General features: G+C 37.0%; 1 protein-coding gene across 2 annotated transcripts in view; it reads right to left on the bottom strand.

The window, feature by feature from the left end:
* The window catches only part of NAALAD2 (N-acetylated alpha-linked acidic dipeptidase 2), a 43,892-nt gene extending 17,976 nt beyond the window's left edge, over positions 1–25,916 (bottom strand). Inside the window, exons 1-11 of one of the 2 annotated variants that reach the window (XM_074372835.1) lie at positions 25,542–25,916; positions 24,724–24,835; positions 16,782–16,968; positions 13,717–13,818; positions 12,885–13,010; positions 10,790–10,976; positions 7,587–7,680; positions 6,528–6,626; positions 2,679–2,764; positions 2,279–2,398; positions 2,096–2,178 (exon numbers count right to left, since the gene is read on the bottom strand). In XM_074372835.1, coding sequence (XP_074228936.1) covers positions 2,096–2,178; positions 2,279–2,398; positions 2,679–2,764; positions 6,528–6,626; positions 7,587–7,680; positions 10,790–10,976; positions 12,885–13,010; positions 13,717–13,818; positions 16,782–16,968; positions 24,724–24,835; positions 25,542–25,905 — 1,560 coding nt within the window. In that variant the 5' untranslated portion in view covers positions 25,906–25,916. Of the gene's footprint in view, positions 1–2,095; positions 2,179–2,278; positions 2,399–2,678; positions 2,765–6,527; positions 6,627–7,586; positions 7,681–10,789; positions 10,977–12,884; positions 13,011–13,716; positions 13,819–16,781; positions 16,969–24,723; positions 24,836–25,537 lie in introns of both variants that reach the window. The other variant, XM_074372836.1, reaches the window with a different exon arrangement.

The following is a 25,916-nucleotide window of genomic DNA, read 5'->3' as shown; positions in this document are numbered from 1 at the left end:
AATACCTATGCTTTTCACCATTAATTTCTAAAAAAATGCTATTAACTGGTTGGCTGACAATATTAATGCAATTAAAACAAGAAAGAAAAACATTAGTGATGCTGTAGCTACTGTTCATAGCAAAAGCTGGGAGACCCAGGGGAAAACTATTTTCACAGTGTGGTGCCTGATCCCCTGCACCAGAGCATGAAGAGGGAAGGCTCGGGGATTCTCAGCATCACCCTGGATCTACTGGATAAGAACTGCTCAAAGTAAGCCTGGAAATCCATATTTTTTAAAAGGCAATCCTTACATACACTGAAGTATGAGACCCCCTTGACGTTGGGGACCCATGCAAATTTATCATTTTAAAAGACAGAAGCTGGAGATTTCGATGTATCCAAATTTTTTTTGAAAGAAAAGATATTGATGCAGAAAAATAACAAAAAAAAAAGGAGGGGAGGACAGGGAAAAAACCAGAAGGAGAGAAGGATGGATATTGGGAAAGAGACAAAATTATTTCTGTATCGCTCACGAACACGCACACACACACACACACATCCTAGAAAGATACAGCAGAGAAAGACGAATGTCATCACACACAGATGGGAATATGCAGAAAGAACTCTTTTCTTCTCTCTCTCTCTAGCTTGCGACCTTATAAGAACATGCTACAGTAAAAACATCTAAAGCTGTGAGTGGTTATCCCACAAATGAGGGTTCTCGCCTCTGCACCTGCCCACAGGGGCCAGATGACAGCTGACTCTGCTATAAACAGAGGCAGAGTTTCCATTACAACAGAGTTACAGTAGAAATAAAGAAGATTCCTTAACTATATGTGAAGAAGGTAAATATGCTGCTGAATATGATCAAGAAGCTGGCAGAAAATGGGAAACAATACTGAAATTGTCTTTCAACCCACATGTATTAAAATTAATGCAAGGCATATTATCTTATCTCTTAGATTTATTTTATCTGTATTGTAAGCTGCTTAAATTCTAGAAACAGAGACATGTACTTATATATACATGTATTCACAAGAAATTACATATTTCTAAAAGTAAATGAGCTTAATGAATGAGATCTGATTCATCTAAATAACTCTATTCCAAAATGCATATTCATAACACCAATGTAGTAATAAGACTTTGCAATATAAATGGAATCAAAGGTAATACAAGTAACTGTGTGATTTTATTCCCATACTTATTTGATTCATATTATTATTTTAAAGTATGAGGAAATGAGTCAGAAGGAAAGTATTTTAAAAACCAGACACAATGGCAAGAAATACATGACATTCTTTAAATCAATTCTATAAAATCTGGACTTAGATGAACAAAACAGAGGGTGGTCAAAGGAAGGTGCTTTTTGGTGCAGCTGCCTTTAAAAAAGTACACAAGCTTACCTTGCACATTTAAGAACTTAGAGTTACTGGACAGAGAGCCTAAGGGAAGAAGATGAAAGAAGGGAGCCTAGGAGAGACACTTAAAGTTAAAGCATTAACAGCCAGTGACAAGTGAAAATTAATCATAACTAAAGAGAAAATAAATCCCTGAAATTGTAAAGTAATTCAATTTACAGAATCACTGCATTATACTCAACACGCAGGCCCTTTTGTAGACGGTAGACTATACCTATGGTTACAATTTTATATGGAATCCGTAAAGGTGAAACTATAATCAAAGTATAGTCATCTTAAAAGAGTATCTTCTGTTTTCCTAGATAGAAGAAATCCAAGGAAGCTTCAGAAGCTTGAAAATTAACCAAAAGGATCTGTACAGTTTTTAGATCAGTTAATTCACTTGTCAGAAACAGCTTCCTAGGCTTGACTATTTTCTGAGCTTACAGATTTTATTTATTTTTCACAAAACAAATACAAATAGAAACTAAAATATTTCAACAATAATGAAAAAACTGGTTTGTGCCCAGTAATTAAGAGATTATTGTTTTGCCAAACTGATGTAAAAGCAAAAACAAACTCTGTTTCTTAAATTCTCTTGAGTATTTATCCAAATTAAAGCCATATTAGATAATGGAACCCATTTGTGATTATCCTGAGACACATATATTTGCTCCCCATTGACCAAGAAAGTAAGTTCTCCATCTTATTTACCTCAGCCCATTCTGTAGAACCCAGAAGTCCAAATTCTTCTGCATCCCAGCTGGCAAAAATGATAGTTCTCCTAGGTCTCCAGCCTGTAATCATTGTTAACATATAGTTAGGTACACACCTGACTAAAAGGAAAAATCACTGAGTCTCTATTTGTTATCATTTTCCAAAAAAAACATTATTTACCTCTACTCATCAGCTTTCCAAAACTCTGGACAACTTCTTGCAAACCTGCAGCCCCACTAGTTGGGTCAATACCTCCAAATACCCAGGCATCCCGATGACCTCCCAGAATAACGTACCTGTCTGGAAAAGAAGGTGTCCAAAAGAACTATGACTTAGAACGCATTATAAAGAGTAGTAACTTATGTTTTTAAATTAAACTTCCTCTTGCTTGAGTTTCCTCCATGGAAAACCATCAACACCATAAGGTAGAGTCTTCTTTTAGAATTTACCATTGTTTATTTTCCAATTTAATTATTTCATATCAACCAGGATAATCAAGAGTTGACTAAAATTTACCTTCTCTCTTGTAATCTTTGTAAAAAAATGTTTAAAAAAATTTTTTTTTAATTCACCAACTCACCAGGTTCCACAGATCCTCGGATAGTTCCAATTACATCGTAAATTCTTGTGATTTTATTGATGTTATGAACATGCATTTTAACCTTCCTAGAATTTCACAAAGGGAACAAATTACTTCACAGAGCATTATGCCTAACAGATTCCTTCCAATGTTTTATTATGAGAAATCTCAAAAGTACAGAAAACTACTTAATAGGATGATAAATTCCCATATAACCACCACCTAAATTCAGTCATTGTTAATACTGTTGAACCATTTGCAAGTGAGTTGCACACATTGTAACATTTTATTCCTACGTATTTAAGCATGCACCTTAAGGTCAAATTTTAAAAACCCTATGTCAAAATTTTATATTTTTCCTTCCTCAAAGCTCTATGGTTGGTATTTAAAGTTCAAAATATTCTATATTCAACATCTTGGGTATTTACTCGACAACTTTTATACCCTACATAATTACAAAAATAAAGCAGAGAGACCATTATCTATTAAAGGACAAAGAAGACTGTTTTTCATGTGTTTTGTAGTTACATTAATCCTGCTACTCAGTATCTTTTTCCAACATTACTTAAGTGGTCTATAAGTACAGTGTTAAAGAGCTGACTGAGCGATGCCTATACGAAACATGATAAATTCTATTGTTAAAGGCAATTTGGAAAGCGCCTGCTAAAATGTACGAGACAACAATACGATGAAAGTTTTCCAGGCCATCACTGCTGTGGTTCAGATTTGGGCCTACCTTTTAAATATTCATCACAAATTACAATTAACCAAATTAGAATTATTGGGAAAGTACAATAAAGCTCAGAAAGACAGGGAAAAAAAATGTCATTCACATTTCATAAATCCAAAATGACATGAGAAAATGTTGGGCCTCTTTTTCACAAGGGAACAAAGTAAGTTTTTACCTCTGGTGGGGTCACAGGAGGCGGGCAGGGAATCCCCGAATTTTCTAATTTGTGGTTCATTTTTGAATGGAAGAACTAACAAGTCAAAACCTATATATTGTGAAGTTGCAGATTCTGGTTTTTCCCTCCAAAAGTATGTTGTTCTTCTGAATGTATATTTAATTCATGTCCAATATTCAACTAATGCCTTTGGGGAAAAATTAATCAGGGTGGGGTTTTTTTTGGGGGGGCCGCATTTTAAGACATTAAATAAAGGGTCTATTTTTGCTACTGAGAGATAAATTTAACAGCAAAAAGCAGAAATATTACATGTACGCATATGCATGACTGGGACATTGTGCTGTATACCAGAAATTGACACACTGTGACTATATACTTCAATTAAAAAAAAATATTGTTTAGCATGTGTTTCTAAATATACAGACCTAAGAGCTACCAATTTCATTGATATTAATTCACTAAATGAAGAAAATTAAGAAAAGAATAATATAATAATGAGGAATGAGGAAAAATACGTTTTAATCTAAACATGAAAATAAATATGGGCCATCTGTTCAGACTCTCCAAGAAGTTCATCCACACCTTTAACCCTTACATCTTCCTAGTTTTCAGTGTCAGACTCCAGAAGTACTGGAAGGCGTATCTACAGTTGACCCTTGAACAGCACAGGTCTGAGCTGCGTGAGTCCAGTCACTCGAGGATTTTTTTCACTAAAAGTGCACTATGGTACTATGATCCGCAGGTGGCTGAACACATAGATGTGAAACCTCAGGTACAGAGGGCTGCTGACTGTACAGTAATCGCAGATTTTCAACACAGGCAGGAGGCCGGTGCCCCCAACCGCTGCGTTGTTCAAGGGTCAACTGTATTTGTTTGCCCTGTTATCACATTTCAAATAAACTGAACTCCAGAATGCAGGCTCCACTGGGCAGAGGTATTTGCCTGTTTGGTTCACTGCTGAACCTCCAGTACCCAGAATGGTGCCAGGGGTATAGTAAATGCTCAATAAACCATTGTGAAATGAATGAATATACTCCTGCATGGAAAAATTGAAAAAAACCTTCACTCATACATCAGAGTTACCTCTGCCTATCACTGTCTTTGACTAGACTATTTTACAACTCTGTAGAGACAGAACTTCACTTGCAGAAATGTAGTGATACAAATACTTCATGTCCACTGAAATGCACAATTCGTCTAATGAACGTTCAATTGACTCCCCGCACCCAGTGTGGAAGAAATCAGTTTTTTTGCTATGCACCACCCTCATTTCTACATTCTTAACAAGTTCATTTTTGCTATCATTGAATTGAGTACCTCCTATCCAGCTCCCTTACTAATACATTAAATAAAATGTTTACATATGTTCATTTTATATTTGTATGAGAATTATGGTTTTACTTTAAAAAAAAATCATAGTTTATCATTTTTGGAAGGCCCACTGAGCTGTACAATGGATTCACCTTGAAGAACCAGGAACGGGCAGCTTAAACCCAGACGAGTCTTCTTTCGGTTCTCAGATGTAAACCCCAAGCCGCAACAGAACTGCATCTTGGCTGAATCTCTGTATCTCTAATTTAATTTTTTCCTTATTTTGGGTTTTGTTTATGTTTCTAGTTTGCATATGGCAGGTAAGTTATTCCCCATTTGTGGTGGTAATGTTTGGGAATTTGGTTATCTCTGTAAATGGATTAATTGATTATCAAGATCTCTTTTGGGTGAGAAATGAATCTTGTTTTTAGCAATTTTTTAAAACTCTGTGTATTTATCCACTTAGAGCATAAATCAAATTAAGGGATCTGTGCCCAAGGTGCATGTGAACAGCTTTTTGATATCTTTACCAGGGAAATTTTCTGTTTCTGAGTTTACTTTTGAACTGTGACTGAAGCTACATGTTCTTTGTTTTCTCTGTGTCTGTATGTGCCTGTCTGTAAGTCAGAAAGGCCTATACTTTTCATTGTGGTGTCCCTCTAGAGGGTATTAATAAATCAGATAATAAAGTCTCTTATGTTAAAATAACTCCATTCTGAGTTACAAAGTTAAATAAGCACTTACATAAAATATTTCTAAAATTCCTATGAAATAAATTTGAACTAATACCTTAAAAGTCGTGAAATTAAAAACAAATTTTTATAGAACTTAAAAAATACTCTAAGAATCCAAATTCACATTGTTAAGGTGAATCGTTAGCAAACAAGACCGATCTAATGATTCTAGTTCAACAAAAACAGCTACATCTTCTCTGACTCATCAGTGTGAATTTCCATTTCCCTCTACATTCCAAGCAAATCGAACTCCTCAGAGTTCTGATTGCACCATGCTGGTTCCCAACTCTGCACAAGCTGTTCTCTGCAGCTGGCGCTTCCTGCCGATCTTGATCCAGTGGAAATCTTACTGTTTCTGTAAAATTAAGCTCAGTGAACACATATTCTGTGATTATTCCTCCTCCACAACAGTGCTGTCCTGGGTTAATAACAATAATAACTATAATGATAAGTGCATCGAGCCTTATCACAGTTAAGAGCTCACCCATTCCAACCATTTACCCCACCCCCACAGGAAGTGATCAGCAAAGTTCGGCTCCTTTCTCTCTTCTCTTCTATTCCTTCCCTTAAGTTAACCTAGCGTTTTGCATGCATAGCTTTCTGACAGTTACCTGAAACACTGTTTTAAAATGTTAGTTGAAAAGGAAAGTTAAAATGTTAAACGTGTTACTCAAATGGAGTAATTTTTAAGATCCACGAAACAAATGTGCTATCGCTGTTGGAAGAAGAATTTAATACATCCATCCATAAGTACTTTTTAAGTGATACAAAAGATCAATTGTTTATTATGAAAAATGAGAAAAAGAAGATAAACAAAATACATTGGGCAGAAGAACTATCTAGGTATTGTTTCATTAAACATAAAACTTTTCCAGGATACTGAAGTGATGTGACATTACCTGAAAGAACCATGCCCTGTAAAGCCAGGTCCGATATTGTAATCCACATCAAGGCTTCCCTTCCAGCTCGCATCTGGTGGAGCAGCGCCTCCCAGGTAGCTGTCAAGGGAAAATGAAAATCACAGAAAAAAGCTGAGCACCACGACAGAAGGAATCATAAAGTGTGACGATGAGGTATTTCACTCATTTAACACGTGTCTACTGAGGATTTAGTAGGTGCCGAGTACTGTAAAATTCCCTTCCCTCGTGGAGCTTACATGGGGGCAAGAGCGATAGCTGAGATAAAATAAGGAAAACACTTCCTGTGTTAGTGACAAGAGCTAAGGAAAAAACAAAACAGAGAGGGGCAACGGGAAGCATCAGCCTCTTTCCATGAGGTCCAGGAAATTCCAAACAGACGAATTTCATGACTGCGTTAAGGAAAAGAAATTACTTTCTAGAGAAGCTGCTGATTACACAGTAGCCACTCATAAAGCAATTATTAAGTTGTATTGGGACATACATTAAAAAGTAGAAGTTAGGAAATCTGAAAAGGAACAACAGTTTTGAATACAATAAGAGCAAACTTTACTTGAATGTGTATCATATTATAGATATTGACACACATGACCTCATCTACTTACACTAACTCTATCAGGGAGAAGCTATTTCTTCCTTTTATGGAGAAGGAAACTGAATCACAGAAAGACTGAGTAGCCAGTACAAGGTCACATATCCAGTAAATGGTGGGCATGATCACATTTGTAAAATGCAGGTCAAATACAAGTATCAAATCTAAGAAAATCTAACTATTTGGAAAACCTCAAATCTGTACTTTTATCTTTGGACATAGTTTTGCTTTGGAGACTTTCATTTGTAGCAAACACAGCAATGTTTTCTTATTATTTCTTAGTCACTAAACTGACTGCTCTTCTTAGAGAATAAAAAGATGTGCTCTGCAGGGGTAATTCTGGTACAAGATGTTACTTTTAACATAATTAGGTTACACTGGCTTTAGAAGAGAAAATGGACGTATTAATGTAAAGTATTTCATTCTCAAATCCAATGAGAAAACCGTACCGTAGTAATACTTCTGCATCATTATATCCAATGGGATGCACAGGGATCTGGGGGATTCCCACTCCGTCTTCAACATCAAGTCTAAACGTATACTCTAAAAAAGACAACAGCATAAAATGAAACCAAAGGAAGAATATGAGCAAGGGGGATAAAGGAATTTCTTTTATTACCATTGCAGATCTGCTATATGTTTGAAGTTATATTAAAAATTTAAAGTTCTCCAAAGTCAATGATTATTTTACCTAATATGGTCTATTCAATTCAACAGTAAGAAATTAAATCATTTACATTTTAATGTAAAATCAATTACAGGAATTATATATTACAAACTTGTTTGACATTTCATATAATTCTCTTAAATTTTACAAGAATATTTTATTTCTTCAAGGATATCTAGAGAAGCTTCAGTTGACCAGATGCCTGGAAAATATGTTGCAGATTCTGAAACTAGAGATAACTGAAAAAAAAATTTTAAAGAATTTATGAGATATTGGGAGTAAGTTATAAAGATGTCATTCAAACAGTAATACAATAATCTCCTTAAAGGAAGACTGAAAAGTATTGTCAGGCTTAAAACCTAATGCGAACATTGGCTTTCAGCCAAAATTGAATTGTATAGAGCATTAAAATACCTATCTTAGAAAAAAAGAGAGATATCAAACAAATGACATCAGATTCCACCTTAAGAAACTAGAAAAAGAGCAAATAAAGCAAAAATAAGCAGGAGAAAGGATATACTAAAAATCAGAGCAGAAATCTAAGCGACAGGAAACAGAAAAATGATAAAGATTATCAATGAAATCCAAAGGTGGTTCTCTGAGAGGATTAATAACATTGATAAATCCCCAGCAAGACAGATCAGGAAAAGAATAAAAAATGTAGAAATTGTCAATATCAGGAATAAAAACAGAATATTATAAACTGTATGCCCATAAATTCGACAACTTAGATGAAAAGGACAAAACCTTTGAAAGAGACAAACTACCAAAGCTCACTCAAAAGTAGATAACCTTGGAGTGGGAAGGGATTAATGGGAATTCAAGATGTGCAAATACTACTACTATATGTAAAATCAAGAAGCTACAAATTTCTTCTGTATAGCACAGGGAGCTATATTCAATATTTTACAGTAACCTATAATTAAAAAGAATATGAAAAGGAATATGTATGTGTATATGCATGACTAAACTATGCTGTTGGTATTTTTCTATTTTCTTTCTGGCTTACTTCACTTAGAATGACAATCTTTAGGTCCATCCATGTTGCTGCAAATGGCATTATTTTATTATTTTTTATGGCTGAGTAGTATTCCATTGTACAGGGGCGGGAAGGGAGTGGGTAAGAATAAACTGGGAGTTCGAGATTTGCAGATACTAACTACTATATATGAAGTAGATAAATAGCAAGTTTATACTGTATAGCACAGTCAACTATATTAAACATCTTGTAGTAACCTATAATGAAAAAGAACATGGAAATGAATATATGTATGTCTCTGTATGACTGAAACACTATGCTGTACACCAGAAATTGACACATTGTAACTGATGATACTTCAATTAAAACAAACAAAGAATAAATAGATAACCTAAACAGCCACATCTATTAAAGAAATTGAATTGGTAGTTTAAAACATTCTGACCAACAAAATGTCAGACCCACCCATATGAATTCACTGAAGAATTCTACCAACATAACAGACAAAATCAAACCCATTCTATATAAACACTTACAGAAAAATGAAGATGAAATAGTTTCTAACTCATTCCCTGAGGCCAATGGTACGCTGATGCCAAAATGAGACAGAGATATTACAAGAAAATAAACTTATAGAATATCCCTTATGACTAAAGACAGATTCTTAATAAAATTTTAGCACTAATCCCACAATATACCAACAATATATAAAAGAATAATACATTGTGACCAAGTAAGGTTTATCCTAGGTTGTTTTGGTTTAATATTCAAAAATCAATCTGTATAATTGAACAAAAGTAAATAATAACAACTTAAGCATCATTTTAGTAGATGCAGTAAAAGCATCTGACAAAATCCAGTATGTACTGATAAATGTGCTAAGATAAAAACCTGTAGCACTTTAGAACAGAAGCAGATTTCCTCAATTTGACAAAAAGAATCTACTTAAAAACCTACAGCTAACGGAAAAAGACTGGAACAATCTTTGGGACAGGATCAAGGTAAGAATATCTACTCTAACAACTTTTTTCAACAATATTCTAGAGGCACTAGCCATTACAATAAGAAAAGAAAATCCAGACTGGAAATAAAGAAATAAAACTGTCTTTATTTGCAGATGACATGACTATCTATGCAAAACTGATGCACAGATGCAAAAAAAAACTATTAAAAACCTACAGCTACTTAACAGAGAAAGATTACATTTAATTTCTTAAAAAGTTATACATCTCTCATTATCCAGCCATTCCATTTCCATGTATTTACTCAAGAGAAATAAAAGCATACATATACAAAATGACTTGCATACAACTGCCCATAACAGCTTAATGTGTAATATCCCCAAAACTAAAAGCAATCCAAGCTTCCAACAAGTAAATGAATAAACAAACTGTAGATTATCCATCCAATGGAATATTATGCAGCAAAAAAAAGAAATGAAATACCGATACAGATGTCAACATACATAAATCTCAAAATAATTATGCTGACAGAAAGCAAATCAATGAGTGCCTAGGGACTGGCAAGGAAGTAGGTAGGAAGGGTTTAAAGGAAAGCTTTACAGAGATGAGAGGAAACTTCTGGGTAATGGATATGTTCTTTTCTTAACCTTGGAAGTGATTACACTAATGTCAAAACTTTTCACATTCTACATATTAAATAACACACACAATAAAAACTCATCGGTATTTTTTAAAATACAACTGTGTGATCTAGAGAAGAATAAAACCACTGGGCAATTCAGGAATCCTAAGTTCTAGTTTGGTTAAGAGTAGTATTACTTTGGACATGAGGATCTGTGTTTCTGAACCTTTACTAAAGGTAGAGAACTGAACTGACCCCTCTCCTCTCCATGTCCACACCTCAGGAAAATTTAAAACTAAAGTCATACAAGAGAAAGGCTTTTGAACTCCTAGCCACAGCAATCCCAAATATAATTGCACAAAGTTTTGATGTCATTCTATAGATGCTTATTTATATGCCTTCTAAAAGGGCTCATCCCTTACCTTTAGCTGGATAGCCTGGAGTGAGCGGGTCACCAGCACCATTCAAATTTAGCACATTCCCCCTCTGGGCTGTTGTTCCAGGAAGGTTCCATCCTTTGGGATACGGCTGCACCCCAGGGGCAGAGTAGTCAGCTGGATCTGAGTACAAGATGATTCCGATGGCTCCTGCTAGCATGGCATTTTTAACCTGTGGGGGTAACGTGCAATTTATAGTGTAGAAAGGTCAGATGACTGACTTACCTGTCTAATAGAAAATCGGTTTAATAATGTAAGGAAACCTACACGCTGCTTTTTTATCATGCTGTTACACATTCATTTCTCTTTGCCTTGAATATGATTTCTCTCTTGGTAGACCTAACAACTCTCATTTATTCAACATAACTCCAAACAAATTACTGCCTTTTCTGTGAAACATTCCTTTTGTCCCTAAAACTGCAAAATTAATGTTTCCCTTCTTTACATGTCTTTTTTATTTTGTATATATTTCTGTTATAGGATAAGATCAAAGCATTGTAAAATATCTTTTAAATATCTTTCTCCTCTGCTACACTGAGGGTGTTTTTGAGAACAGGGGCCATGTCTTATTCACTTTTACTATCCACCCTCCAACATCTGGCAAATAGAGGAAGCACTCTACAAATATTTGTGGAGATAATTTACAGTTCTACATAGAACAGTTGTAGTGTGTGAAACATTGCCCAAAGTGTTTTGCAAACACTTTTCTAACAATCCAAACTGACCACAAATAGGAAAATCAATCCTGTAAGATACTGAATTCTTCATTACCAGAAGTATTGTAGCAAATGATAGCTAACCATCAGTCCCAATCAACTCAAACACTTTCCAATCCTCAGAAAGCACTCTTGTATTATCAGAGTACAATCTGTCACAAATTTTTGAAGCGCAATTTGATGATGCCTATTAAACTTTTGAAATAATATACAATTAAACCCTTGAACAATGCAGAGGTTAATGTGAGTATAACTTACAGCCGCCCCTCCATATCTGCCATTCCTCTGCATGTATAGATTCAACCAACCAACAGCCATGTAGTACTGCAGTGTTTACTTTTCAAAAATGTCTGTATTTATCAGTGGACCAAGGCAGTTTAAACTCGTGTCGTTCAAGGGTCAACTGTACACTATGATTTAGCCATTCAACCCCTAGGAGCAAATCTATACTACAAAACTCTTCACACAAAGGTTCAAGTACACAGGGACAAAGATGTTCACAACAGAATTACTCATAATAGTAACAAATTTAAGACAAGCCAGGCATCTGTCAACAGAGGAATGATTAAATAAACTGCTTATCAATTCTGTGAAATATTATGCTGCCATCTAAAATAACAAAGTATTTACTCAATAAGCAGTTATCAAGAAATTACCAAGCACCAGTAACTATGTTAAGTGCTTTCAGACATAATGTCGATTAATTCTAATGAGGATTCTGAGATTAGTGCTATCATGACCATTCCTAGTTCATACATGAGGAAACACTGGCAAAGAAGTAATTTGTTCACAGTAAAAGTTGTAGAGAATAGGGACACCAGACCAGCCCAGAACCCAGGTTGCATGCATCTAGACACCCACGCACTCCACCATGTCATTGCGCAGCTCTCAACGTGTGGGTGTGGAAGAATGCCCTTGAATTACTGCTGAGTGAAAAAATGAAGCTATGCAGCATATAGTGCCTGATGCTCTCTTTGTAAAAAAAAAAAAAAAAAAAAATAAGTTATTCACAGAATGAGTAAGTAGACACATATTTAAATTCATATTTCATAGAACTAGGTCTGGAAAGAATTGTTAAAATTGATTACGTGTGGGCAATGAAATTGAGCAATGCAGGGGTAATTTTCACTTTTTACTTTATATAAAACTCCTTCCATTAAATTAAACAAATATTGCTTTGGTAATAAAATTATTAAAAATAATTTTCCTTTATAGGTATGTGACAGGATTTTTTGTGCCAACAAAAAAAACAGCAAATTTATATACATCTAAAGCAATTTTGGAAACTGTAATGCAAGCTGATCATTTATATTTATAGCTTATATCTTATCTTCTTCTCTCTATAAAAGTAAATAACACAATACTTTATTTCCTCTGAAGATTTTCCCATATCTTGCAATAACAATCTTTCCAGTACAGCTGATGTTCATCTCCCTTTCTAGCTTGAAAAAATCTTCAGTACGAGCATAGTTCACATATACAAGCTCTCCCTGTAGGAAAACAAAAATTAAACTAAACAAAAAATATATAATACTGCTATAATTAAAGAGAAAACCAAAGAATAAGTTTGTTCCACAATACTGCATCATCAAAAGTTATCTTCCCTGTCTTGGGCTTAATAAATAGATACATGCTAATTCTGTGTTAAGTCTTTAAAAAATATTTCAGTATCCTCAAAGTTTAAAAAACAAAAAAGGACAATATATAAAACATTTTAAACAGTGTGTTCTGTTATGAAGAAATTATCAGTGTACACTGAACCACAGAAACCGGATAAATAAAAGTAATTTAAAAAATTCTAACTATGTTTAATTTCCAACCATGGTATTGACTTAAGAACTTCTGTAATATGATCTATAAAATCAGACCTATAAATCTGTAACAAAGACTATGAACAAAGAAAAAAACCTTGTAAAAGTATCTGTTGCCCTTACTGAATTAAAGGCATGTTCAGCAGTTTCTCTGTTACTTCAAAGAGTGGCATCTGTTTCATCAGGGTCTGATTTTTATGTATTTATTTTATTTTTTTCTTTTTATTTTTTTTTAATTATTTTTATGGACAGTACATACATCACTGAACAAAGTATGAGTCAGCATGTATGATCCAATTAATCTCCTCGGTTTTGGTCTTCTACTTAGGTTTTATATAACAAAGCAAGGTTTAAAGAGTTGAATAAAAAATGTCTTTTATTTTACCTCTGGCACACCTTGGGGTGAGAAAGCGTTATATGGCGGTACAATATTGGTAACATTCTCATATCCCTCTGGTGGTGGCTCAAGGTATGATGTTTTGAAAATCTAGCAAGAATTGAAACACATCAAGTTAGAAGTAGTCCAGATCATTTTTAAAGAATAACACATTTTGTGGGCAGGAGACCTAAATAGACATTTCTCCAAAGAAAACATACAGTTGGCAAACAGGCACGTGAAAAGATGCTCACCACCACTAATCAGGGAAATGCAAATCAAAACCACAATGAGGTATCATCTCACACCAGTCAGAAGGGCCATCATCAAAAAGGCTGCAAATAACAAATGCTAGAGAGACTATGGAGAAAAGGGAACCCTCCTACACTGTTGGTGAGAATGTAAACCAGTACAGCCACTATGGAAAACAGTATGGAGTTTCCTCAAAAAAATAAAAATAGAGCTACTATATGATCCAGCAAGCCCACTCCTGGCTGCATATCTGGAAAAGACAAAAACTCTAACTTGAAAAGATACATGCACCCCAATGTTCACAGCAGCACTAGTTACAATAGCTGAGACATGGAAGCAACCTAAGTGTCCATCAACAGATGACTGGGTAAAGAAGATGAGGTATATACATATACACACACAATGAAATATATGTACCTACATGCAATGGAATATTATTCAGCCATAAAAAAGAATAAAATAATGCCATTTGCAGCAGCAGCATGGATGGCTGGACCTAGAGAATATCATTCTAAGTGAAGTAAGTCAGACAGAGAAAGACAAATATTACACAATATCACTTCTATGTGGAATCTAAAAAATAATACAAATGAATCTGTATACAAGACAGAAGCAGACTCATAAACATAGAAAACAAATTTATGGTTACCAAAGGGAAAAAGGTGGGAAGGGGGTTAAATTAAGAGCATGGTATTAATAGATACACACTATTATATATAAAATAGATACACAATAAGGATTTACTGTATAACACAGGTAACAATATTCAATATCTAATAATAACCTATAACGGAAAACACTCTGAAGTATGTGTGTATATATATATATATACATATATATATATATAACTGAATCACTATGCTGTACACCTGAAACTAACATATTGTAAATCAACTATTACTTCAATTAAAAAAAAAGAATAATGCACTTTGCCCGCAAGTATCCTGAAATGAGGTTCTATAATTAAATAGATAAATTCCATTGGCAATGATGAGAATGAGGTTTATCATTATTATTGTCTTCAAAGTAGTAGAAACGTCTATAAGTGCATGCAATCTCATGTAACTAGAAGTTCCCCTCTTAAGTATAAAAACAGGGCTTCAAAGGTGGCACTGTCATGATTCCCCTCCTTCTCCAACTTTTTTTTTCAGCTTTCTTTGTGGGCCCCTTTTATTTCAAATGCATTCAAATCCCCAGTCCACTGCTTGGCTCATTTTAAACTTCCTGAGATTTCACTGACTCTCAGAATATTATTCATAGCTAACATACTTATGAAGCCCCAGTTCCAGACTTGTATGTTTAAGGGCCTGAGACACTTCAGTTTGCATGTCCAAACTCAATACATCTAAATTTGAATTTATCTTCTGTCACCCCAGGTGCTTCTGGGTCTGCATTCCCTACCACTATGAACAGCATCACCGCCAGCCACCCACGCCGGACACCCGGGAGTCATCCTGAACTCTGTCTTCACCTCCTTCCTCCAGTCCATCGCTCATCAAGTCCCGCTAACACTGCTTCCTAGCTATGTCTCAGATCCATCCCTCTTCCTCATTCCTGCTAACATCCCAACTCAGTGCTTTATCATCTTTTACTGGTCTATTGTCTTAAGACTCCAACTTCAGCCCCTTGCGTAGTCCAGGTCTAACCTGCATACGGTCCAAACTACCTACAATGCCTCCCTGCCACATCCTTCCATTGCTTAGGATTTGTCAATGGTTCCCATTGACTGATGTTGAATTCTAAGCTCCTTAGGACAGAGTATAAGTCCTTCTATGACCCATCCCCAAAACATATATACTGGTTTCTCTCTTATCATAGCCTACTTTGAATTCTTTTTTTTCCAGCTTTACTGAGGTATAATTGACAATGCTATAATATAATTAAAGTGTACAACGTGATGACTTTTTTATTGTAGTATAGTTGATTTACAATATTGTGTTAGTCTCATGTGTACAGAAAAGTGATTCATATATATATATATATATATATATATATATATATATATTCTTTTTTTCAATCATCTTCCATTATAGTTCATTACAAGGTATTGAATGTAGTCTCCTGTGCTGCAGTAAATCCTTGTTTATGTATTTTATACATGGTTGTGTGCATCGGTTAATCTGATACTCCCAATTCATCCCTCCTTTGCCCTTCCCCTTTAGTAACCATAAATTTGTTTCTATGTGTGTAAGTCTGTTTCTGTTTTAGAAATAAATTCATTTCTACTACTTAGATCCCACATATAAGTGGGATCTTTGACTTACCTCACTTAGTATGATAATCTCTAGGCCTACTTTGTGTATTTTACTCTCTTGAAATACAGAAAACCTTTTTAAGTTCCCCCAACAATACTGAACAGTATGTCTCTAAGCGTTTGCCAATATTTTCTCTTCTGCCTGGAATGCTCTTACCTTTGCTTTTTCATGTGGCTTAGGATCTCTCATGACTCACCTATCAGCTCTTCCAGGAAGCCTTCTCTAACTCCCAGGCTGCGCTGAGCGACCTTTTTCTGCGTAGAGAACCCTAGTCACCCTCTTCACTAGCACTTACCATATTGATCTGAAATGTGTTCCAATGTCTGCCTGACTTTATCTAAGCAAAGAAACCATGTCCTAGTCTTCATTCTGGCCTCACGACTAGTCCTGTGCCTAACACATAGCAAACACCAAATAATTCATTTGCACCTTATTAACTTTTGTAAAAAAATAAATAAATAAAAATAAAATAAATTATCAAATTTCTAGTTTTACCTGACCCTAAATCCAATTCACATAAAAAGGTGGAGTTATAAAGTACAAGAAGTACCAACAATTCTGCATCACCTCAATTCCATGCTCATCCATGACTGATATATAGTTGGCATTCGTCATGTTAGGATAAGACAGGAGAACATCATAATGAACCAAATCGGCTGAATCCAGTCCAAACTCCTTCCACTGGGTTTGGATTTTCTTGGCAAGTAGTAAATTTTGTTCTGTCCCTGCCAGATGAGGTAGTGCTGTAAAAGAACTAAGATGAAAATAAAAGTGGGAGGTAAAAGACGACATACATTCAGAAAATTCAGAATAGATCAGGTTTGCCAGGCAGTCTTGTTAACATACATTTCTAGAGCTGTTTTCATCCTATTGCATCCAATTGTTAAAGTCCACGCATTTTTATTTTATATTCTCTGGTGCTCAGCTCTTGCCTGTTCTCCAGGAATTACACCATACAGTTTGGCTGAATTGAATTTGGGCACTGCTCTCTTGGTCCTGGGTCTAAATGACTTGAAACAGTTAAGTGACTTCACATAGTTCTGAATGAAATCCACTTTGCTTGAGGTGAACAATACTTCAACACAAGTTTCCCAAACCCCCTCCCTCCATAAGCATGGCAATAATACATCTGTAAATTGCTTTTTTTGTCAACCACAGGACAGCCAAGTAAGATCAGCAGTAAAAGGAAAATCAGTACTTACTGAAAACTTACTATATGCCAGGATCTTAACCGGGTATATCTCATTTCATCCTCACAACCCTTCTCCCACTGTCCCCATTTTACAAATGAGGAAACAGAGTAGTTAAATAACTTGTTCATTATTTTCTATTAAGTTCCAACGCTAGAATCTGAAAGTTGCAGACATCACACCTTGAGAAATTGCGAGTTTTCTTTTCTTTTTAAATCACTGATCTGATCATATTGATCAATGAATTGCTTAAAACCCTTCTGTGGCTCCCTCCACCCTGCATTATAAAGTTCACACTGAGCGCGGCATCTCAGCCTTTTCTATCTGATCCATCCTTTCAAATGGAGACGCTTCATTTCCCATCACTCACCTTATAAACTTCTCTGCTCTGTATCATTTAATATACCAACACGTCTCCACCTTTTGACCACCTTTTGAGCCTTTGCACAAGGTCTTCTCTCAGATGTAAATATCATCCTATTTACATGAATCTCCCTGTATCACCACTTCTTGTCATTCACCTTTCCCACCTGTAAGCTATTAACCAACCATTAGGACTCCTCAAACATCTTCTCTTCTGTAAAGCTTTCCACTTCTACATCATTGAATCAAAACTGCAAGTTACTGATATTTAATATCTTGCAATATTTGTAAAAAAAAAAAAGGTATTAATGTGTTTATAGACAGAAGTTATTTTATAGGTTTAGGAAAGCCAGAGCAGCTAGGGCTATTTAAATTCAACTTTACATAATTCATTATTGTTTTATTTTCTATAATGAGCAAATAGCATTCTCACAATCGGGGGGGGGGGGGTGTATTTCCTGACATTAAGATGGAAGTAAGAAGTTCTGCCTGTCATCTTACAGGCAATCCACGGAAATGAAATACAGAGGTGCAAAAAAAAAAAAAAAAAGAGCACCAGGGTATAACTTCACTGAATTTGTCCTTATGGTCCCAAGTTGGACACTGCAGCTCCAGGCATCACATACTCACGCTGTGATGTTCAGGAGAAACAAGTACAAACAAGAACAGCTACTTCCTCTTCTGTTTCTTTTAACAGAGGAAAACAGACCCTTTTTATAGAGGGTCTCAGCTCAATTTTTTTCCCACTTCATCAGGCACAACGGGGCCATATACCTCTTCTCAAACTAACCTTTGCCCGAAGGAAGTCATAATGATTGGATTGTGGACCAGTCAAGAGATTCCCGGGCTGCAAGGAAGGTAACCCTCACTGAACACATGCCTTCCCGGGGGAGGGCGACCACGATCAATGGTGGCCCTGCCAACAAGAAAGTGGCTGCGGAGAAACCAGCTCCCACTCCATTAATCCCTTTAAACCAATCTTGAATCCCTCCTTCCCCTCCAAGACTCTTTCACTGGCCATAAACGTCTACTCTGTCAACAATTATATTGCCTCAGGGCCCTCTCTGAATGTTTGCTTGACTCCGGGCATTAACTGGTTTCCTGAGAGGACCCTGCTCACCAGCAAGCTCTCTTATTCCACATGCTCCCCCGGGTCTCAGGGCTGGACGATCAGCTAGGAGTCCTTCTTCCGCTCCACTGGCTCTTTCAAATGGTTTTCTTTTTTCTTTGTCCAAAAATAACAACTCTTTTAAAGCTCATACCAAAAGCCACCGCCTCCCATGCCTTCTAGGTGCTTTCAAAACTGTGGTCACTCCTTCGTCATTCACTAAAGTCTTGGGCCTCTAATTCAGTGTGTTTCACTCTACCTCTATTCTTGTCATCATTCTTGGTGTGCAATTTCTAGTTGGATGTAAAGGAAAGAAAACCCAACTCCAACAAGACAACATCATGCACTATTCATACACAGCTTATCACCTTGTGCTGTATTACACATCAAAGCAGGGCTAAAATAAACAGACATAAATGTTAATCTTAGGTCAAGAGCATCACCACTTGTTGCTTCGGACACCTGATGTAATTTTCTAGGTGACTTCTTTTGGACACATCATGATATGTTGCAGATAGAGTTCAACAGTGTTAAATTTTACCTGCTCTCTTGAACATTTTTAGATATAAGCATTGTCTCATTTAATTAGACAATCTGCCATTTATAATGTATTGCATGAGAAATGAGTGAGTCTTTCTTCAAACGACATCCATCTTACTGCCTACAGATTCTTTCCCTATCTCTCCAAACAAGCAGCTCAAACGAGACATTTTTATTTTGGTTTCCTGATATCTGATGTGCCTCCATCATAAACAAGCTCAGATTTCATAAGAACAGTATAGCTGCTTTCATTCCTCTTTACGAGAGTTCACTCTAGTTCACCCATCGAAAGTAAGACGGAACTTTGTGCTCTCATCAAATCACAGGACAGAGACGGGGAGGAAATACACTATTCTGTATGCAGGTCACCTTGTTCATTTGATTCTTGGATTTGACTAGAGTCTCAGAAGGAGAGAAGAGAAAAAATGCTGCAGAAAATTTTAAGAAATAATGAACACCACCTTCCTAAAAGCAGCGAAAGACGTAAGTTTACACAGTCAAAAAGCTCAGAGAGCCATAAACAGAATAAACTGGAAGAAAACTATGCCTGGCACACAGTAAAGCTGCCGAAAATTAAAGACATGTGGTATTTAACTTAAAAGACTGTGGACTTCCCGCTGAATGCAAATACCAGCCAGAAAACAGTGAAAGAACATTCAAAGTTCTGAAACAAGGAGAAACAAGGTCATCTTAGAATTCTATATGCAAGAAAAACGTGCTTCAAAAATTAAGGTGAAATGAAGATTTTACAGGTGAAGAAAAACTAAGAGACTTGGTCACCACCAGACCCAGGAAATGCTTAAGAAAATTATTCAGAATAAATAAAAGTACCATAGGATAACCTAAATTGCCAGAAACAAATAGACCACTGGCAATAACAACAACAACAACAACAAAAATAGTGTTTTATATTTCTCAGATATTTAACTCTTAATTGGTTTCCAAGACATATAACTGTTCAAAGAAAAAAATTATAACATTATTTAGTGAGGTTTTATATTGTATGCATATAGGATATTTTTGATAGCTATCACATAAAGGATGGTAGAGAAAAGGGTAAATGGACAAACAGAAATGTGAGTTTTCTGTATTTTATGTTAAACGGTACAACAGTAACTGTAAAACTAGAGTGAAGCATTAGAGAGGTATAATGGAATCTCTAGAAGACTAACTTAAAAAAAAAATCAGTGCAAGAAGGTATAGTCAAAAGATTAACTGAAATGAAATAAAATTTCAAATGCTCTCCTCACTACCAAAAAAAAAAAAAAAGACAGAAAATAAGAAGTAAAGGAACAAAAACAAAGGGAACAGAGAATAAAGTGGCAGACCTAACTTTAACCATATCAATAGTTACATTCTAAGTTAACAGACTAAATGCTCAAATTAAAAGGCACAGACTACCAAAATTAATAAAATAGCATGTGGCAATTATATGCTCTCTACTGAAGGTTTATTTTAAAAGTAAGTGGGTGGAAGAAGATATATCATGCAAATGTAAGTGTAAGGAAGCTGATGTGGCTTAATTTATACAAAATATAATAGACTTAAAGATAGAAATTATTACCAAAGATAAAGAAAGACATTTCACAAATATAAAAGTTAGTCCTGTCTTGAACACATAACAATATTAATGTACATATGCCTAATAAATAAGTTTCATAATATATAATGCAAAATTTCATGGAATTAATGGGGGAAATAGACGATTTCACATTCCTGGAGCATTTTGTAACACCATTTCTTTACATCAGTAAAGAAATAAAGGTATCAACATATTAACCAGCAAGGAAGAAAAGAAGGACAGTCTTGTGATCATATAAATTAATGCAGAAAAACCACCTGACAACCGCCAACTAGAGTGTCCCTCACCATCCAGCACTCCAAGGGCTAGGTCATTAGCCACTGCAGTAGCCTAGCTCCAACACACCCGAAAGGAATTCAGGGTAGAGAGCAGGAATGAGGAACTCTATGCTCTGGGAAAAATGGTAGACCAGGCCTAACAATCCTTAGATGTTTTCAGGAGAAAATTTTATGAACCCAATTTTTTGCATCTTCTCATAGCTGGAGAAGCACTAAAATCCTTAATGGAGACATCTGCTCCTCATGACCAGCAGCAGCCTCCCCATGACCAGCAGTCACTGTCTGCCGAGATGTGTGCTTGATTGTACGTACCCCCTTCACCAAAACCACATGTGTACCAACTTCCACCCACCCCCTCTTCAGAGCAGCTCCACAGAGCTATCTGAGGCCATCTCCTGGGCTACAGTCATCAGTAAGCCCCAAATAAAACAGAACTCACAGCTCTCATGTTTTTCATTTTTTCCCACTGGACACAATATTAATACCTGTGGGAGCCCATGATTGGGTTAACAAGTTGTAACAGATCCCAGCCGCTTGTCTCCTTAAAGAAGAACAAATGTGCTCAGTAACTGCCTTGCAAGCAGGCGCCTGTGCATCCGCACTCCCGTCTTCTTGCCGTAAAAAGCAGAGAGGATGCCTTGCTCGCATAGGTGAGGTTTTAGATAGCACTCTGCTCATTGCAACCCAGGCCCTCAGCTATAAACACTGGGCGTGCCTGCTGTTAGATAGTCTTCTGTCCCAGGATGGGACCTGGCCGGTCTGGAGGTCTGCTCTAAGGTATCTATAAGAATGTACCTCGTTCCCCTCTCCCCGTGACTTCCCTAAAGGTAAACAAAGCCTTTGTACTCTTAGTGACTTCTACAATCTCCATCCCACCCTGTCTTTCCCTAAATTCCTGCATTCCATTACACAACTGTTAGTGATTTCTCCTTTGATTGCACACAATAAATGTGGGAGCATTTGAGAGGCTCGTGGAGTTGGCTCCCAACTCCCTCTAGCTCTCTTGACTTTTTCCACAGTCTCGAGTAATTCTGTCTCGGTGGGACTTCTGCTGGCCAGAACCCACAAATACCCATTCATGATTAAAATAAAACCCTTTTAGCAATCCTGCAATAGAGGCGCATTTCCTTAACCTGATAAAGAGTTTCTACCAAAAAAACTACAGATAACATCAGACTTAATGGTGAAACTCTGATTGCTTCTCGCTAAGATTAGAAACAGGGAAAGAATGTTTGCTCTCATCATTTTTATTCAACACAGTATCGGAATTACAATCAGCACAACAGGGACAAATGCATATACATATGGCATACAGTTTGGAAACAGAGAAATAAAACTGAAGATGGCCTGATTTCTTACACAGAAAATAAATCCTAATGAATCTACAAAAACTCCTAGAACTAGGACATGAGTTTAGGCAGGTCACAGGACGCAAAATCAACAGTGTTTCTATATACTAACAACAAACATATGAAATCTGAAATTAAACACAGTATGATTTACATTTGCTGCAAAGAAAATGACATAGTTTGATATAAATATAACAATACGTGTATAGGATCTGCATCCTGAAAATTGCAAAATGTTGATAAAGGAAGACCTAAATAATTGGAGAGACTTACCACGTTCATGGATTGAAAGACTAGACATAGTAAAAATGCCAAGCACTCCTAAATTGCTCTATAAAATTAATGCAATTATTATCGAAATCCCAGCAAGAATTTTTCCAGACATATACATATTTATTATATATTTTATATTAAAAGGCAAATGATATAGAATAGCTAAAACAATTGTTTAAAAGAACACAGTGGGAGGAATCAGTCAATGCCTTGTTACGGCTTACCACGTAGCTTCAATAATCAAGACAGTGTGGTGCTGCAGAGAGAAGACACAAAGATCAGTAGAGCATCGGAGAGCCCAGAAACAGACTCCCACAAATATGCCCAACTGATTATTGACACAGGAGCAGAAGCAATTAAGTGGAAGAAGGACAGCCTTTCAACAAACGGGGCGAGAGCGGCTGGACATCCACAGGTAGAAGAATGACCCTCAGCCAAACATGACACCTTATGCAAAAATTAGCTCTATAAAGAATCATACACTGTAATGTAAAACGTAAACTATAAAATGTGGCGATGGGAAAAAAGAGGAGAAAAGGGATCTAGGACGCGTCACAGAGTTCTCAGACCTGAACCCAAAGCATGATCCATAGAAGGGAAAACTGATAAATTAAACCTCATTAAAATTAAACACTTCTGACCTGCAAATGACCCTGTTAAGATGTGAAAAGACAAATAACAGACTGGGAAAAATATCTGTACATCACAAGGCCAACAAAAGACTTGTATCTAGGAAATACAAAGAACTCTCAAAGCTCGATAGGACAAGAGGAAAAAACAAAATAAAAAGGAACTATCCAAATAGAGAACAGGTCAAAGACGGGAACAGGAATTTCACTGAAGATGGTTTTCAGACAGTGAATAAGCCCTGGAAAAAGATGTTCAGTATCATTAGCCACAAGCGGAACGTACATTAAAACCATAATAAGGTATCATGAAACTTAATTACCTCCCTCCCTCAAAAAAAATTTTTTTAAAGAAAGAAGACACAAAATAGCACATACTGTATGATTCTGTTTATATAAAATTCTAGAAAATGCAAAGGAGTCCATGGTAAGGGAGGGAATGGAAAAATAAACTGCAAAGGGCATGTTGTAAATTTTCTGTATTCTGATTGAGGAGGTGTTCTGATGAGTATATTACACATCTGTCAATACTCCCAAATTGTAGGATTTATATGCAGTTTATTTTATGTAAATTATACTTCAATAAAACTTTTTATGATACTCCTCTGAAAGAGTCTGAATATAAAAATAAATGTCATGGTAACTGCCTTTAAGGAGTTCATAATTACTCCCCTGAAAGTTATTTTTTCTCTTGTTAGGAGACTGGCAGATTTCCACTGATTCTTTTGTTTTCATTTTGTCCTATTTGTGTTACTTATGTTTGCAACATGGGATAAAGGTTTAATTTGTGGCAGACAGAATATGAAGCTTTAATCTCCTTTCCTCTAAATCAGAGTTTACAACCATCTTAATCTTCCTGACAGAGTATGACTTTTAAATAAAATCACAGATTAAACCCTGGCACGGTGAACAAAGAATAACATTCAGTTGCAGTCCAAAGTTACATGAAGTTGAAACATCTCTTAATAAAGCAACCAGATAATTTTTCTGCACATTAAGTTAGGGAAGACTTACTCTTGCAACATTCAAATAGATTTTACCTAAAGAGTGATATAAAGGAACATTTTCAACAACCATGAATTTATGTATTATCATGTAATTTCACACAAACAAGATTACTCACATGAATATAGTCAGTTTTGATACAGTTCTCTGCAATATTTTAAACACTTTAACATCAAATATGCAAAACAAACTTACCGAAGAAATGATTTAATATTTTCAGCTTTCATCTCAGACAGCAGTTCGCCCCTTACATTTTGGTGAGGGCCCACTGAAGTGGCTGTTTCTTTGAGAGGCTTACTAAGCCAGCCTGGAGGGAGAATACAAACACGTATGCACACTACAGACACACATAACTGCTTTTGACTTTACAAAACTAGAAGCCCCCCCCCCCAAACAGCCCTTATCCGAGAAATACATCATGGTGAGCTTGACAACAATAACAAAAAAAAAGTCACACAGATGCAGAAAACCTTACAATTCTGCTGCTAATTCTGAGCCGGTTAAAGGAGTCTGGAGGAGGGGTATCTTTTCGCTTCCCCACGTGTCACGCATCACACGGGCCTCTGGCTTTCCTGTTCCCCCCCCGGGGTCTGGGTCAGAGCGCAGCGCCTCACACACAGGGAGCATTCCACAAACATTTACGTGATAAATGATTACGGAAGGGCAGCTTTTTGCAGCGCTGCCCATATTCGCTACAAGTTTTGCCTCCTTAACGATGCTTGGAAGTGAAATCACCTTTTTCACCCCTGCGGATAGTGGCAACTCTAAACTGCCCTTGCAGCCGCCCTTAACAGTATCGTGCAGGCGGTGCGCATTTAACACACTTGAACTTCGGCCACCCTCTACTAGGAAGGCTGAAGCGGCGGAGCTCGCCGGGCCGGGCGCTCAGCCGGCCAGGGCGCCCCGCGCGCAGCCCAGCCCCGCAGCCCCGGCTCCCGGCTCCTCCGCGGAGGGGCGGCTGCGGGCGGCGGCGCCGGCCCCGGCCCCGGCCCCGGGTCGGTACACTTACCCACCAGAAATCCGCCCAGGAAAGAGGCCAGCGCTGCAGCCAAGCACATCCACAGGTGCGGACGACCCCTGGACTTGGCCATGGCTTCGGCGGGGCTGAGCGGGAGACGCCGGCCGCCGGTGCGAGGTTCGGGAGCGCGGGAGAGCGGAAAGCGCGCGCCCGGTGACGCGGGGGACGCCCAGGTCGCCGCCCACCTCGGCCGCCGCCGACCGGGCGCAAAGCCCCGCCCCTGCCCTCCAGCTCCGTCCAGAAGCGAGTGGAAATCGGCCCCAAACTCCTGGCCCCTGTGAGCCCCGGGGGTTTTGGAGGGGAGAGAGGAAGCCCTGCAAGGGGAGGAGACAATCTTCCTGTTGGCCGGCAACGTCCATTCTGTTGCTCC

The sequence above is a fragment of the Camelus bactrianus genome, chromosome 10 (genome assembly GCF_048773025.1).
Source record: "Camelus bactrianus isolate YW-2024 breed Bactrian camel chromosome 10, ASM4877302v1, whole genome shotgun sequence".
Taxonomy (NCBI): domain Eukaryota; kingdom Metazoa; phylum Chordata; class Mammalia; order Artiodactyla; family Camelidae; genus Camelus; species Camelus bactrianus.
Note: the sequence above shows the minus strand (reverse complement) of the source record. Positions and strands in the feature narration are given on the sequence as shown.